This window comes from Dendrobates tinctorius, unplaced genomic scaffold (assembly GCF_039654945.1).
Source record: "Dendrobates tinctorius isolate UK_male_01 unplaced genomic scaffold, ASM3965494v1 ptg000223l, whole genome shotgun sequence".
NCBI lineage: Eukaryota > Metazoa > Chordata > Amphibia > Anura > Dendrobatidae > Dendrobates > Dendrobates tinctorius.
In genome coordinates, this window is record NW_027361890.1 from 1,767,392 (window position 1) to 1,781,231 (window position 13,840).

The 13,840-nt window shown below is 44.7% G+C and overlaps 1 protein-coding gene across 2 annotated transcripts in view; it reads right to left on the reverse strand.

Annotated features, from left to right (window-relative positions):
- Positions 1 to 2,062: 2,062 nt before the first annotated feature.
- The window catches only part of LOC141059042 (protein-glutamine gamma-glutamyltransferase E-like), a 147,072-nt gene continuing 135,294 nt past the window's right edge, over positions 2,063 to 13,840 (reverse strand). For both annotated transcript variants that reach the window (XM_073555252.1, XM_073555251.1), the window contains 3 exons: positions 8,919 to 9,076; positions 7,089 to 7,222; positions 2,063 to 2,397 (listed from right to left, as the gene is read on the reverse strand). In XM_073555252.1, the coding sequence (XP_073411353.1) occupies positions 2,244 to 2,397; positions 7,089 to 7,222; positions 8,919 to 9,076 (446 nt within the window). In that variant the 3' untranslated portion in view covers positions 2,063 to 2,243. The remainder of the gene's footprint in view (positions 2,398 to 7,088; positions 7,223 to 8,918; positions 9,077 to 13,840) is intronic.

Below are 13,840 nucleotides of genomic sequence, written 5' to 3' on the forward strand. Positions count from 1 at the left end.
AATTAAAATAATAACTTTACTGAAACTAGGAGAGCCATAGACATTGCCCCTTACAACCTGTACTTTAGTGTCTTGGTAGGTGGCTTCCTCACCAGGGGTTTAGTAACATGGTAACATAGTTAGCAAGGCTGAAAAAAGTCATTTGCCCATCCAGTTCAGCCTATTTTCTGTCAGAATAAATCCCCATATATACGTCCTTCTGAAGAACCTAATCACTGTAAGGTACAATATTGTTATGCTCCAGGAAGACATCCAGGCCTCTCTTGAGCCCCTCGACTGAGTTCGCCATCACCACCTCCTCAGGCAAGGAATTCCAGATTCTCACAGCACTAACAGTAAAGAATACTCTTCTATGTTGGTGGAAAAACCTTTTCTCCTCTAGACGCAGAGAATGTCCCCTTGTGACAGTCACCTTCCTTGGTATAAACAGATCCTCGGAGAGATATTTGTATTGTCCCCTTATATACTTATACATGGTTATTAGATCGCCCCTCAGTCATCTTTTTTCTAGACTAAATAATCCTAATTTTGCTAATCTCTCTGGGTATTGTAGTTCTCCCATCCTCTTTATTAATTTTGTTGCCGTCCTTTGTACTTGCTCTAGTTCCATTATATCCTTCCTGAGCACCGGTGCCCAAAACTGTGCTCAGTACTTCATGTGCGGTCTAACCAGAGATTTGTACAGAGGCAGTATAATGCTCTCATCATGTGTATCCAGACCTCTTTTAATGCACCCCATGATCAAGTTTGCCTTGGCAGCCGCTGCCTGGCACTGGCTGCTCCAGGTAAGTTTATCATTAACTAGGATCCCCAAGGTCTTCTCCATGTCAGATTTACCCAGTGGTTTCCCATTCAGTGTGTAATGGTGATAATGATTCCTTCTTCCAATGTGTATAACCTTACATTTATCATTGTTAAACCGCATCTGCCACCTTTCGGCCCAAGTTTCCAACTTTATCCAGATCCATCTGTAGCAGAATACTATCTTCTCTTGTATTGACTGCTTTACATAGTTTTGTATCATCTGCAAATATCAATATTTTACTGTGTAAACCTTCTACCATATCGCTAATAAATATGTTGAAGAGAATAGGTCCCAACAACGACCCCTGCGGTACCCCACTGGTCACAGCGACCCAGTTAGAAAATATACCATTTATAACGACCCTCTACTTTCTATCACTAAGCCCATTACTTACCCATTTACACACATTTTCCCCCAGACCCAGCATTCTCATTTTGTGTACCAACCTCTTGTGTGGCACGGTATCAAACGCTTTGGAAAAATCAAAATATACCACATCCAATGACCTTGGTCCAGTCTATAGCTTACCTCTTCTTAAAAACTGATTAGATTGGTTTGACATGAGCGATTCCTCATAAACCCATGCTCATATGGCATTAAACAGTTATTCTCATTGAGATAATCCAGAATAACATTCCTCAGAAACCCTTCAAATATTTTACCAACAATAGAGGTTAGACTTTACTGGCCTATAATTTCCAGGTTCACTTTTAGAGCCCTTTTTGAATATTGGTACCACATTTGCTATGCGCCAGTCCTGTGGAAGAGACCCCGTCGCTATAGAGTCTCTAAATATAAGAAATAATGGTTTGTCTATTACAAAGAGGCCTGAGTTTACATAACAGGTTTGGGCCCCTTCTTTGAGCCATGATGAAAAAGAAATCTTGCCAACTAGAATATTAAATTAATGTTACTGAAATTCAAAGCACAAATTAGCAGAACTGAAATCATTTATAGTGATATAGCACTGTGTTAGTGGAGGACTAAAGATAAACCTTCTGAGCTGCAAGTTCAATGTCACACTTATGGTGCCATAGTGTACTGTAAGATGTCTGTTTGGCTCTGTACAGTTTCTATGTATGTCGTTTTGACCCATTTCCTTAGAAATTATGGCCATGAGTCTTTTTCATGGCATGACTACCAAGATGGGAATGTTACCACCGCCATCTATTCTTCCACAATCAATTTTCATCTTAAAATCCAGTTTGGGAATGAATGCTCTAGTTATGCATGATATCAATGAATCCAGTAAACAAATAGTTTTTCAATTTTTATTGCAGTAAATTAATATTTATAAAAACCATAACCTCTGTAAAAACAGCAGTAGGAATTCATGTGATTTCTTAAACTTTATAGGAACAATTTTATGACTGTGCAGCAAGATGCAAATTTGGCCCAGGATAAGATATGAGAACATAACATCTAAGGGAAGTTACTATTAGGAGTTCTCAGTCACATTTATGGATAGGAAACCCTTGACATCAACAAGCTTATCAGATGTGAAGTTCAACAGCAGCTTCTTTACTCCAGACACGAAAGGGTTAATGTCTAAAGTAACCTTCATTGTCTTATCAGGCTCCAGGATGTCAAAACTAGAGAAATGGAAAAATATATATTTTTCATTGGGTCAACATCAATCATCTTGGCTAAACATGCATATTATTTCAGCCGAGGAGAGTAGCCTTCAGACACTTCTGGTGTTATATCCAAAAGGAACATAAGACTTTGACATGAAAAATTGCTCCTCGCAACAGTCTCTGGGTTAACATTTTTGCCAGGTCCAATAAATATATAAATATTAAAAATTACAGGTTGAAAAACTAGACCAAGGCCTTCTGCATAACCCCTCTTGTAAGAAGACAAAATTTTATTGGAACAATAATAAAATTACCATAAAAACAGATTACAAAAAATGGAGACACAATGCACAAAAAATGCCACCTAAATAAGGTAAGCAGGCTAAAGCATGTGAGAGAAGCCCATAGGAAAATGTTTAAATGGTCTGTGGGAAAAATAACTTCAATCAGATATACAAACAGCCGGCTCAATCAGCAAGAGTATTGTATGTAACAGCCTTCCATGATATAAATAAGTCCCAAAATATAAATGCACAGCAGTATAGGCTAGAATAAATATAGCTCAAATGAGCAGCAATTAACAGAAATAGTCTGGGAGAAAACCAGCCAAAAAATGTGTGACAAATTGGGAGAACTGAAATAAATTATAGAGGAAAAGTGTTGCCTACATTACCTCAGATGGTGGCGGTACACCGACACGCGTTTCGCTAGGTGCTTTTTCACTCCCCTTGAAAAAGCACCTAGCGAAACGCATGTGGAGATACCTGAGGTTGTATGTCTGAGGTTATTTTTCCCACAGACCATGTAAACATTTTCCTATGGGCTTCTCTCGCATGCTTTAGCCTACTTACCTTATTTAGGTGGCCTTTTTTGTGCACTGTGTCTCCATTTTCTGTAATCTGTTTTTATGGTAATTTCATTATTGTTCCAATAAAATTTTGTCTTTTTATACCTTTATGTCACATAGCTTCTCTCTTTTCCTTTGATTTATGCTTAATTTTTGAAGCTGCCGCTAGGCATTTATCCTTTTTGGGGCCTCTTGTAAGCAGAGTTATCTTTGAGAGATTAGTTCATCATACAGTAACATTATGCCATGTGGTCATCCTATTTGAATACCCTATACTCTATGAAGTAAGTGTCACATCGCCGTCAGACACAGGGACTGCTGTCCCTGCCTCGGCCACTGGGAGGCGCCGGACTGTCATGTCGCCGTCAGACACAGGGACTGCGGTTCCTGCTTCGGCCACTGGGAGGCACCGGACTGTTTCGTCGACGTCAGACTCGGGGACGCCTGTTCCTGCCTCGACCACTAGGAGGCGCTGTGGTTCCCCCGTGGGTGGTGGTGACAGAGAATGGGCTCCTGCGCAGGCATCTGGTGGGCGCAGGCTCCGCTCCTCTGTCAGTCATGAAGGGATTGGTGCATCACCATCTGGCCTGGTCCGGGGGCTGTCAAAATGACGTAATCAGACTGTGAGCCTGTGAGGGATAGCCTGATCCTTCAAATACCTGCGTCTGTCCAACGTACTGACCTGATGTCACTTGAACTGTACCACAGTATGACTGGAAGCAATGGGAAAGCTAAAAAGAGGGTAGCTTATATCCAGTTAGAGAGCAACTTGAGGGTTCACCATACTGTGGGGTGTGACACAGACTCGGGGGGTGACTGTAACTCTATGAAGCAAAGGGAGTGCAGTAAGGAAGGGCCCAACAAGGATGGCAAATCCTCCCATCACCAAAGAAGCAAGAGCCAAAAAAAAGTGAAGTGTCATTGCCAGTAGCAACAGCTGGGGCTGAGACAGATATGGTGCTATCACAGGAACTGACACAGTGTAATGCCAATGCTCCACAAGACGAGGTTATGGAGATGGAGCCAGCCAAGCAGATGGTGTGGGTGTCCTCTACGGGTTCTAAGCTAGCAGCTGATGGTCGGTCAGTGGATGGCGCTATAGGAGAAGAAATCCTGGAAAGCACTGATGGAGCAGGAGTCCACAATGCTCAGGGAAAGCAAACCAATAGTAGATCCACCTCTAGGGAGCCTGGAAACGAAAATAGCGCCATGGGTGAAGAAGTGGAGAAGACAGTGAGTGAAAAGTTGGAGGGAGTGAAAACCTTGGAAGGTGACACTGCTGAGTCCCAAGAGAGGGTTGAAGGTGACACAACTGAGACCCATGAGAAAGCTGAAGCTGCCATTGCTAAAACCCAGGTGAAGACCAAGGGTGCAGAAGTGCAGAAAATCACCAAAGAAGTGGGGCCTAAAGCAGGTACCTGTTTGAGTGATAGAAGCTCAACCAGTACAGAGGATGGAAGAAGCGAGCTAAGGAGGATCAAGGAGACTATACAAGCCCATTTGAAGCTGGAGAAGCTTCGGAGACAGGCTGCTGAGGGCCGACTGAGTGCGTTGGAACTAGAGACTAGAGGTGTCCGAGCTGAAAGGCTGCCTGTCAGAAAGCCAGGCGATGAATACGTCAGCCCTGAAGAAAATGGAGCGGCAAGTGTCTGTTCTGGCCAACCGACTCGAAGAGTTGGAAGTCCGGAGAGAGCAGATGCCGGAAACTGACCCAGATGATTATCTCAGTGCAGTGGAGAAGAGTGAGACTCCCTTGTGCAAGTTCTTTGCATAGGTTCCGGAAGACCTGAGAGAAGAGTGTGCCAGAGAGTCAGTGCATGACAACTTTAAGAAGGCTGTGGAAGCCTGTAGGGTGTACTGGTCCCCAGAAGCTAAACAGCTGGAGATCTGAAGTCACAGTGGATCGAGTGGCTATCCCGAGGGACATGCACTGAAGGTGTGTTCGCATGAAGCGGTTGATCAGGTGGAAGAATGAAGAAGCCGCTAGGCGGCTGCAGCTTATGAGGGAAGCTCAGCATTTATTACAAGATATTGTCCAGGTGCCTAGTACTATGCTGAGAGAAGTCATCGGAACAAATGAACCACTCTTGCAGGAGATGGTAGATAAGTCCGGAGTGACCAGATACCCAGGGAAGTGGGTATGGTTCTGTTCCTCATGGAGGGGATAGGGCAGAGTCTTGGTAATATGCGAATTCTCCTCAAGTATACGGTGGCTCACCTCAAAGAAGTACAGCAGTTAAGGCTGGAAAGAGCGAGGATCGAGAGACAGTGTCGCTCCCAAAGATGGAAGCCATCTTTAAAGCATGGTATCCAATGACGTGGAGGTCCTCCCAGTAAAAGAAGGGCCACAGCAGAAGCTAGAGACAGGTGGTGCAATGGGTCTGTAGGCGATGGAGGAAAACGCCATGTGAGAGCTTTCCTGAGGATATTGGGCATACTACGTTGAGGCATAAGGAATTCCCTGTTAAGCCCATGCTGAGGGTATTAGACAAGAAACCTGATAGTATATGCGACAATACCGAGTCAGTCCTGACCATAAAGATGGAGTGAAGTGAATCACATTACTATAATGATCGCCGGTGGCAGGGAAGGTCTAACCAAGTCACGACTCGGGATTGTGAGATGACAGAATCTGGTGCCACATTTGTTGCAAAAAGGAAGTTGTGACAGTGACGGATGGTAGCTCTCTAAAGAATCGGGTGATGATGACGGATCAGGTTCCAAGAGAGAATGCTAATAGTAGATAGAGGAGATCCCCTCGAGTGGTAGCTCGAGACAACAGGAACATCTTTTCTCGGTTTTTCTGGTTTGAACAGAGGGGGAGGGTATATGATGTACCAGCTAGTGGTATACTGAAAGACAGGTGTGTATCGCACAAACAGAAGTCTGCTGCGATCTGAATCCAGGACAGGTTGCTAGGTCATGTAGTCCCAAAAACCTGTATGTTAGTAAAGGGCTGGATTTAAGGGTTAACCAGAAGTGATGGGTGGGTCTGGTTAACCAAACACCTCCCAGGGGGTGTGCTCCTGTGACATCAGGAAGGTCCTATATGTGTTTCCTGTTTGGAGCACATGGGATAACCATGTGTGAGACTGGAGCTGGCTGGAGCTCCTGAAAGTCTGGACTACTGACAGGAGCTATATGAAGCCAGGCTGGGAAACCTGAGAATCTGTTAAGCAGGTAACTCAGAGCCTGAGGAATTGTGACCTGACACTGACAGGCACACCTGAAATGGACTGTATGTCGGTACTGTGTTGTTCAACTGCCGATAGTGGTTTATGATTATATAATAAACCAAGACTGGACTGAGGAAAAGGCTACTGTGCGTTTGAATATCGCTGACATGTGAGTGTTCCCCAACCCACTGAGTGATCGCTACATCACATTTGCTACAAGCAATCTCTTGATATTGAGGGTGAAACAGCTATTTTTCTGCTAAGTCAAGTGAATATTTGACTAGCAATTATGGTAGCTGCTATGGCCGTATGCCACGTCTCGGCCACCACTTCTGACATTATCAGTATAACATCCTGTTACAAAGTTCTTATTTTAAGAGACTAAATTGGAATTTTTATTTTTTCATTTTGGATGTAAAACAGATGTCATATTGATGTAAAAAATATACATGTAAATGACATACAGGCCTGAACGGACATACAGAACACCAATCGCGATGAAACGTCATCTATTTTTTTAAGATGAAAAATGAAAGGTTTTTGCTATGCTGGTTTGATTTTATCCTAATGCCTTACATGCAACACAACCATAGATAATCACTGAACCTATAAATGCCACAACATTTAGTTGGCATAGTTTAATAATTATAGTAACTTGGTACCACTAATAGAACAGTACTCACCTCTTCTGTACTTCATTTTTTATTAAGCCACTGCCCTCTGCTGTAAGCACACAGTTCTTCAAAGGAGTAGGTAATGGGTTGGTAAGTTTGACCTCAACAGTCACTGGTTTACCCAACACAGCTGTCCCCAAAGCCTAAAAGGAGAGGAATGCTTGTGAAATTGTTGTACATCTTGTCCATACATTAATTTAGCATTTGGAGTGGTATATCTTCACCAGAAAAAAAAATAGGCCCAAAGACCAGGATAACTTCAAATGGTGCTGTCCTCTACTGAACATCATGGCTCCTCATATCTGGGCCTTGTTAGTGTGTCAGAACTTGAGTCCAGCAGATGATCACAAGTGTTAGTTCAACACTATATATAAGAACTTGTCCTGTTGAAAATGGTATCCGATTTGCAGGCAGGAGGTCAAAGAGCAAGAGAAGCTGATCAGAGTGATACATGTTTTTGTGGGAAAAGTTTCCCTAAAACTTCCATTTTATTCACCGAAATCCATGATGTTTGAGTGAGTAGGACCGCCCTTTGGACTCATAAGCACTCATAGGCAACAAACACCTGATATTCCAGTGAATAAAATACAATTTGTATTGAATCTTTTCCAATAAGACAATGCAATATATCATTCTTCTTCTCTATTATCCCTTGCTGTCCACAGATCGGACTGCATGTAGAATGTGACAGTTTCCGTTAAATGCTCTTACTATATAAGCTTATTTTCTTTTTTTTAAGGTACTGTCTTAGCTAAACTCCATGTAATAACTACAAGTCATCTGATTTTACATGAGAACAGGTTTACGAGGATTCAAATCACCCCAGTCTATAGGATACTATTAGGGTCCCGTCACACCAACCGATGCACCAGAGATCCCGACAACGATATGACCTGGTCAGGATTGCTGGTGCATCGCTACATGATCGCTGGTGAGCTGGCAAACAGGCAGACATACCAGCGAGCAAGACCAATGAGGACGCTGGTATTTAAGGTAAATATCGGGTAACTAACCGCGTGCGTCGCTTAGTTACCCGCTGTGTACCTTGGATACCAGTGTGCTTGCGCTGAGAGCTGGTATCCAAGGTAAATATTGGTAACTAAAGGGGGTTTTACACTAAGCGATATCGCTAGCAATATCGCTAAAACGTCACTGGTTTTGTGACGTTATAGCGATATTGCTAGCGATATCGCTATGTGTGATACTTACCAGCGACCGGCTCCCCCGCTGCTCATCGCTGATCGCGTGAGAATGTCCGGCTCCATTTCTCGTCGGGCGCTTCCTGCTGTGACGTCCAGCGACGCGTGGAGGCGGGCGGGAGGACGTCTTCATCGCTGTGTGTGAAAGGTAAGTATCGTGCGCTGCGTCGCTGCTGCATCGCTGTGAGATCTTTCTGTATGAAAGCTCACTAGCGATCATTTAGCGATGCACCAGCGATCCTGACCGGGTCGGATCGCTGGTTGGATCGCTGGTGCATCGCTAAATGTAAAAGGGCCTTAAGTGCTGCGCGCTTAGTTACCCAATATTTACCTTGGATACCAGCTCCCAGCATCTGCTTACAGCGCTGGGAGCTCGCTGATCGTTGGTCTCCCGATGCCACACACAGCGATGCGTGCTGGCAAGCGAGAGACCAACGATCAAAAAATGGCTCAGGACATGCCTGCATGATCAGCGATACCCGGCAGGGGGGTCGGTCGCTGATGCGTGCCACACACAGCGAGATCGCTGATGCGTCACAAAATCAGTGATCTCGCTAGAGATCTCGCTATGTGTGACGGGCCCCTTACAAATGCAAAGAGCTCCTGCAGAGAGCCTTAGGTATGAGAGCAGGTATTGTACCTTAGTTTCAAGCGGTGGTTTCTTCAAAACAATGTTATTTTCTACAAACAGATCACCCCAGTTTTCGATCTGACATACAGCTGTCACATTAATCGCACTATCTGTAGTTAATGCATCTTCATATTGGGAATATGCAATGTTTATAGGAATTTCCTTCTCTGTAAAAAAAAAGTTTTATTATTTTTCAATATGTTATCACTTTGGTTTCCATAAATGTGTTAAAAGTTAATTATTCTTACAGTGATATTACATTATTACATATGTTAGCATACTGACAAACAGATTTAAAGGGCTTGTCCACTACTAGGAAAACCCCTTCTTGAGCTAAATATTTGGCCCCAATAAAATAAAAAAAAAAATAGAAAAGCCTGTTCCAGTGGTGTCAGCACAGTTCCGGGTCTCTTTTGCGGTTGTTATGACACGTGAGCCTAGCGCCCAATCAGCGCTGGTGACGCTGTCTCCGCCTTTTGTCGAACTGAACATGAAGATTAAGTCAGGGCTACCACTGAGCTCTGACTTCCTCTTCTTGTTCAATTTGACAGACAGCGAGGACAGTGACGCCAGCACTGATAAGACACTGGGCTCCCGTGTCACAACAACAGAACAGGAGCCCTGGGAAGAACGAGTTCCAACCCCACGGCAACGGCGCTAGCATGCGAGGTGAGTATAAGCTTTTTTATCTTATTGGGGCCAAGTGTGGGGTATTAGAAGGGGTGTCCAAGTAATGGACAACTTCTTTAAGCCTCACTATAATACTACTGAATCTTATACAGAGTGATAAGGGCTACCACAGAGGTACATGAGAACTTGACTTTGCCAAAGAATTGCCCCATCTTCACATACATTTGATAGAAAATTAATTTTTGAATACTTCATCAAACTGCTTCATTGGGTCTTATAAATTGTCAGATTACTAATATAAAACACAAAGTTGCAAAAAAAATGTATGATTTTTGGCATTTTCACAACAGTTTTGGCCAAAGTGGGCAGAGATGGGGCATTACAGGGTGCGGCACAATCAATTATTGAAAAGTAACATTCTCCTGCACGTCCATCTTTAAGACTCGTGTAAGGTTTTACTCACTCTGCTGCAGGTTGAGGAAAGCACAAGAAGCGATTTTCATAAAAATGTCTGTCAGGTTTATTTTCTCCATAAACCTGCTTAAGTTTAACCAAACAAAAGATGGCCTTCTGTGGCACAAAATGGAAACAAACAGAAAAACAAACAGTTCATATAGCACAGTGAGTACGCCCACTCAGGTCAGTGTCTCAGCAAAACACACACTGGAAGCCTCCATGTCTCCAGTCACAGACCATGTGACAAACAACAGCATCCATTAAATAGGTTGTAACCACACCCAGAGGTGAGGTATGTGGGTAGCCAGACCTGCCCATCTCTCATAGCTACCCTCAACCCAGACACAGGTAAAACAAGCAAACCTCTTAATGCTTTCATGCACTAGAGAAAAATACTCCCGGTTACATCACAGAGACAAGCCATCTCTGTGACACATTCCTCCCATCGACTATGCGACCAATAGCCACACTACATACCTCCCCCTCTTCCTAAAGCCGTGGTGCTTGTCAATTTCTCCTATCAGACAAGGGATTCTCGAGAGGGCATCGGCATTAACATGTAGCTTCTCTGCTCTATGTTCTACATGGAAGTTGAAATCTTGCAGGGCTAAGAACCAGTGGGTGATCCTAGCACTTTTACCCTTTGTTTCTCTCATTCATCTAAGTTGGGCATGGTTGAATACCAATCTAAACTTACGTCCTACCAGAAAGTACCATAATGTGTCCTTCGCCCACTTTATGGCCAAGCACTCCTTCTCTATGACTGAATAATTCCTCTCACATGAGGATCGCTTCTAACTCAGGTAGAGAACAGGGTGCTCCTCCCTGTATATCTCCCGGGAAAGGACTGCTCCTTCCCCAATATCTGAGGTGTCTGTTTGGAGTATGAACTCTTTCTTAAAGTCAGGGGCCACCATAACCGATTGCTTACACAGAGCCCCTTTCATTTCTTGAAAGGCCATCTCTGCCTCTTCAGACCATTTTACCATTACTGATTTTGTCCCTGTAAAGAGGTCAGTCAGGGGTGCGCCATCACAGCGAAGTTCGGGATGAACCTCTTGTAGTATCCCACAATCCCCAGGAAGGCTCTAATTTGTTTTTTGGACATGTTTGAATTGCCTCCACTTTACTGATTTGGGGTTTGATCTTGCCTCGACCCACTACATATCCCAGGTACTTGGCTTCTTTTTTCCCCAAGGCACACTTCTTCGGGTTTATTGAAAACCCTGCCTTCCTTAGAACATCAAACACCACCTGGACCTTTTCCAGATGACTCTTACAGTCTGGGCTAAAGATAACAATATCTTCCAGGTATGCAGCGGCGTATTGCTTATGGGGTGCAAGGATTTTATCCATAGCACTCTGGAAGGTCGCCGGAGCCCCCTGCAGTCCAAAAGGCATCCGTACATACTGGAAGCATCCGTCCGGGGTAGAAAATGTCTTCTCCTTGGCTTCCTGTGCCAAGGGGATCTTCCAATAACCCTTCGTTAAATCCAAGGTGGTTATGTACCTTGCAGGCCCAAGTCTCTCGATAAGCTCATCGACACGTGGCATGGGATATGCGTCAAACTTAGAGACCTCATTTAACTTCCGATAGTCATTGCAGAACCTCCATTCACCATCAGGTTTTGGGACCAGGACAATCGGGCTCAACCAACCACTCTTGGACTCCTCAATGACTCCATGTTTTAACATACGCTCCACCTTCTTGAAGATAACTTCTTGACTTGCACATGTGGCTCCAACAGAAGTTTGTGTTCTACGACGCTTGTGCACCCTGGTAATGCCAAGACTAGGTCCTTGTTCCTCTAGAGCAATTCCCCACACTGCTGTTTCTGGGCCTTCGACAGCATCTCTGCTATAGCGACACCTCCAACCTCGCCTTCTGACTTTCCCAGCAAGCACGGAATTTCAGTTGGCTCTCTGTCTTGCCATGGTTTGATGAGGTTGACATGGTAGATCTGATATGGTTTCCATCTCCCTGGTTGGTGAATCTTATAATTTACCTCACCAAGCTTCTCCAAAACATCATAAGGTCCTTGCCATTTGGCCAAGAACTTGCTTTCCACAGTAGGAATCAGCACAAGAATTCGGTCTCCCGGAAGAAACTGCCTCACTCTGGCTAACCGGTTGTAGACCCTGGCCTGAGCTTCTTGTGCTTGGAGGAGATGTCCTTTTACGATGGGCATCACCTTTGCAATCATCTGCTGCATCAGTGCCACGTGCTCAATGATGCTTCTGTGGGGCATGACTTCGGCTTCCCAGGTTTCCTTGGATATATCCAGGAGACCTCGCGGATGTCGGCCATACAAAAGTTTGAAGTGCGAGACCACCATAGAGGCCTGTGGAGCCTCACAGATGGAAAACAGCAGATACAGTAATAGATAGTCCCAGTCTCTACCGTCTTTTTCTATGGCTTTCCTCAGCATGTATTAAACCTCTCAACAAGGCCATCTGTCTGAGGATGGTACACTGAAGTCTTCAACTGGGAGATTTGCAGGACCTTGCATAACTCCCTCATCACCTTACTCATAAAAGGTGTTCCCTGGTCGGTCATGATTTCATTCAGTAAACCTGTCTGGGATAATCACATGGACCAATTTGCGGGCTATACTCTTCGTGGAGGAGTTTCTCAAGGGAATTGCTTCAAGATAGAGTGTGGCATAGTCCATGATGACCAATATATACTGAAGACCTTGAGCAGATTTAACCAAGGGACAGACCAAGTCCATGGCAATTCTCTAAAATAATGGGCAATGGCACGAGGGAACTCCAAAAGTGAGAGGTGGGGGCAGTCAACTGACTTGTGGGGCAGGACCTTGCAATAGTTTAATATTTCCCGGTGCCACTCAGGCCAATAGAAACTCTGCATGTTGTCCCCCCAAGATGTGTGACTAAGCCATGTCCAACACCATCCGTCTATAGGGGCCTGGCACTATTAACTGTTCCACCAGCTCCCCCTTCACTTTCATGACCCGATATAACCCCCCACTCATCATAAAATAGGGAAAACTTGTGTCAGCCCCCAGCTCCTGTGCAATCCCTTTTATGATGGCAACAATATTAAATGCTTCCATCAGAGCTGGGACCCTATGTTGGACAGTCCCAAAATTGTCACTGGTCACCCCTAACTCTGGAATGTCAGAAACAGGGGACACCTGCTCCTCATCCTCCACAAAAGGGAAAACCATCTGCCTCTGGGTATGGTAATACCTTATTAGAGCTCACTGGTTTCCAAATCGCGCTAATGAACTCAAAACCCTTCCCCCACAGATCCCAAAATAAAAAATAGTCACGCCTATAATAATAGGGTGCAACAAGTCCAGAACAACGTCGACCTCGCTGGCCATTTTAATGTCCACTCTGGCCATAGGGTATTCCTTGGCGTCACCATGTATGCACCGAACGCCATCTTTTTTCCCTGGGATCAGTTGGAGAGGAAACGTGGTCCTCACAAGGGTCACCAGACTCCCGGAGTCTAACAGTGTCGTTACCTCCCTCCCGTTCACCTTCACGGGCCACGCTTGAGGCCCTTTGTTGGGTGGAGAGTTTACACTGCAGGTCGGATATGCACAATATGAACAGCAATATCCTATGCTGCAGTTCATCTGCTCAGAGGTCAGGGGACAACAGGCGGCTATATGGCCTGGACCATGGCAACTCCATCAAATATCACCTGTAGAGACCTTGGGCACCACCTTCCCTGCCATTTTGGACCTTGGACACCCCACCCCCTTTTGAGCCTTTGCCTCCTGTTGGGACCCCCAGTATGGAGTGTACTGCTTTCCCACGGAACTTCAAACCCCTGGTATCTATCGACCAGTCCATCGGCATTCTTGGGATCA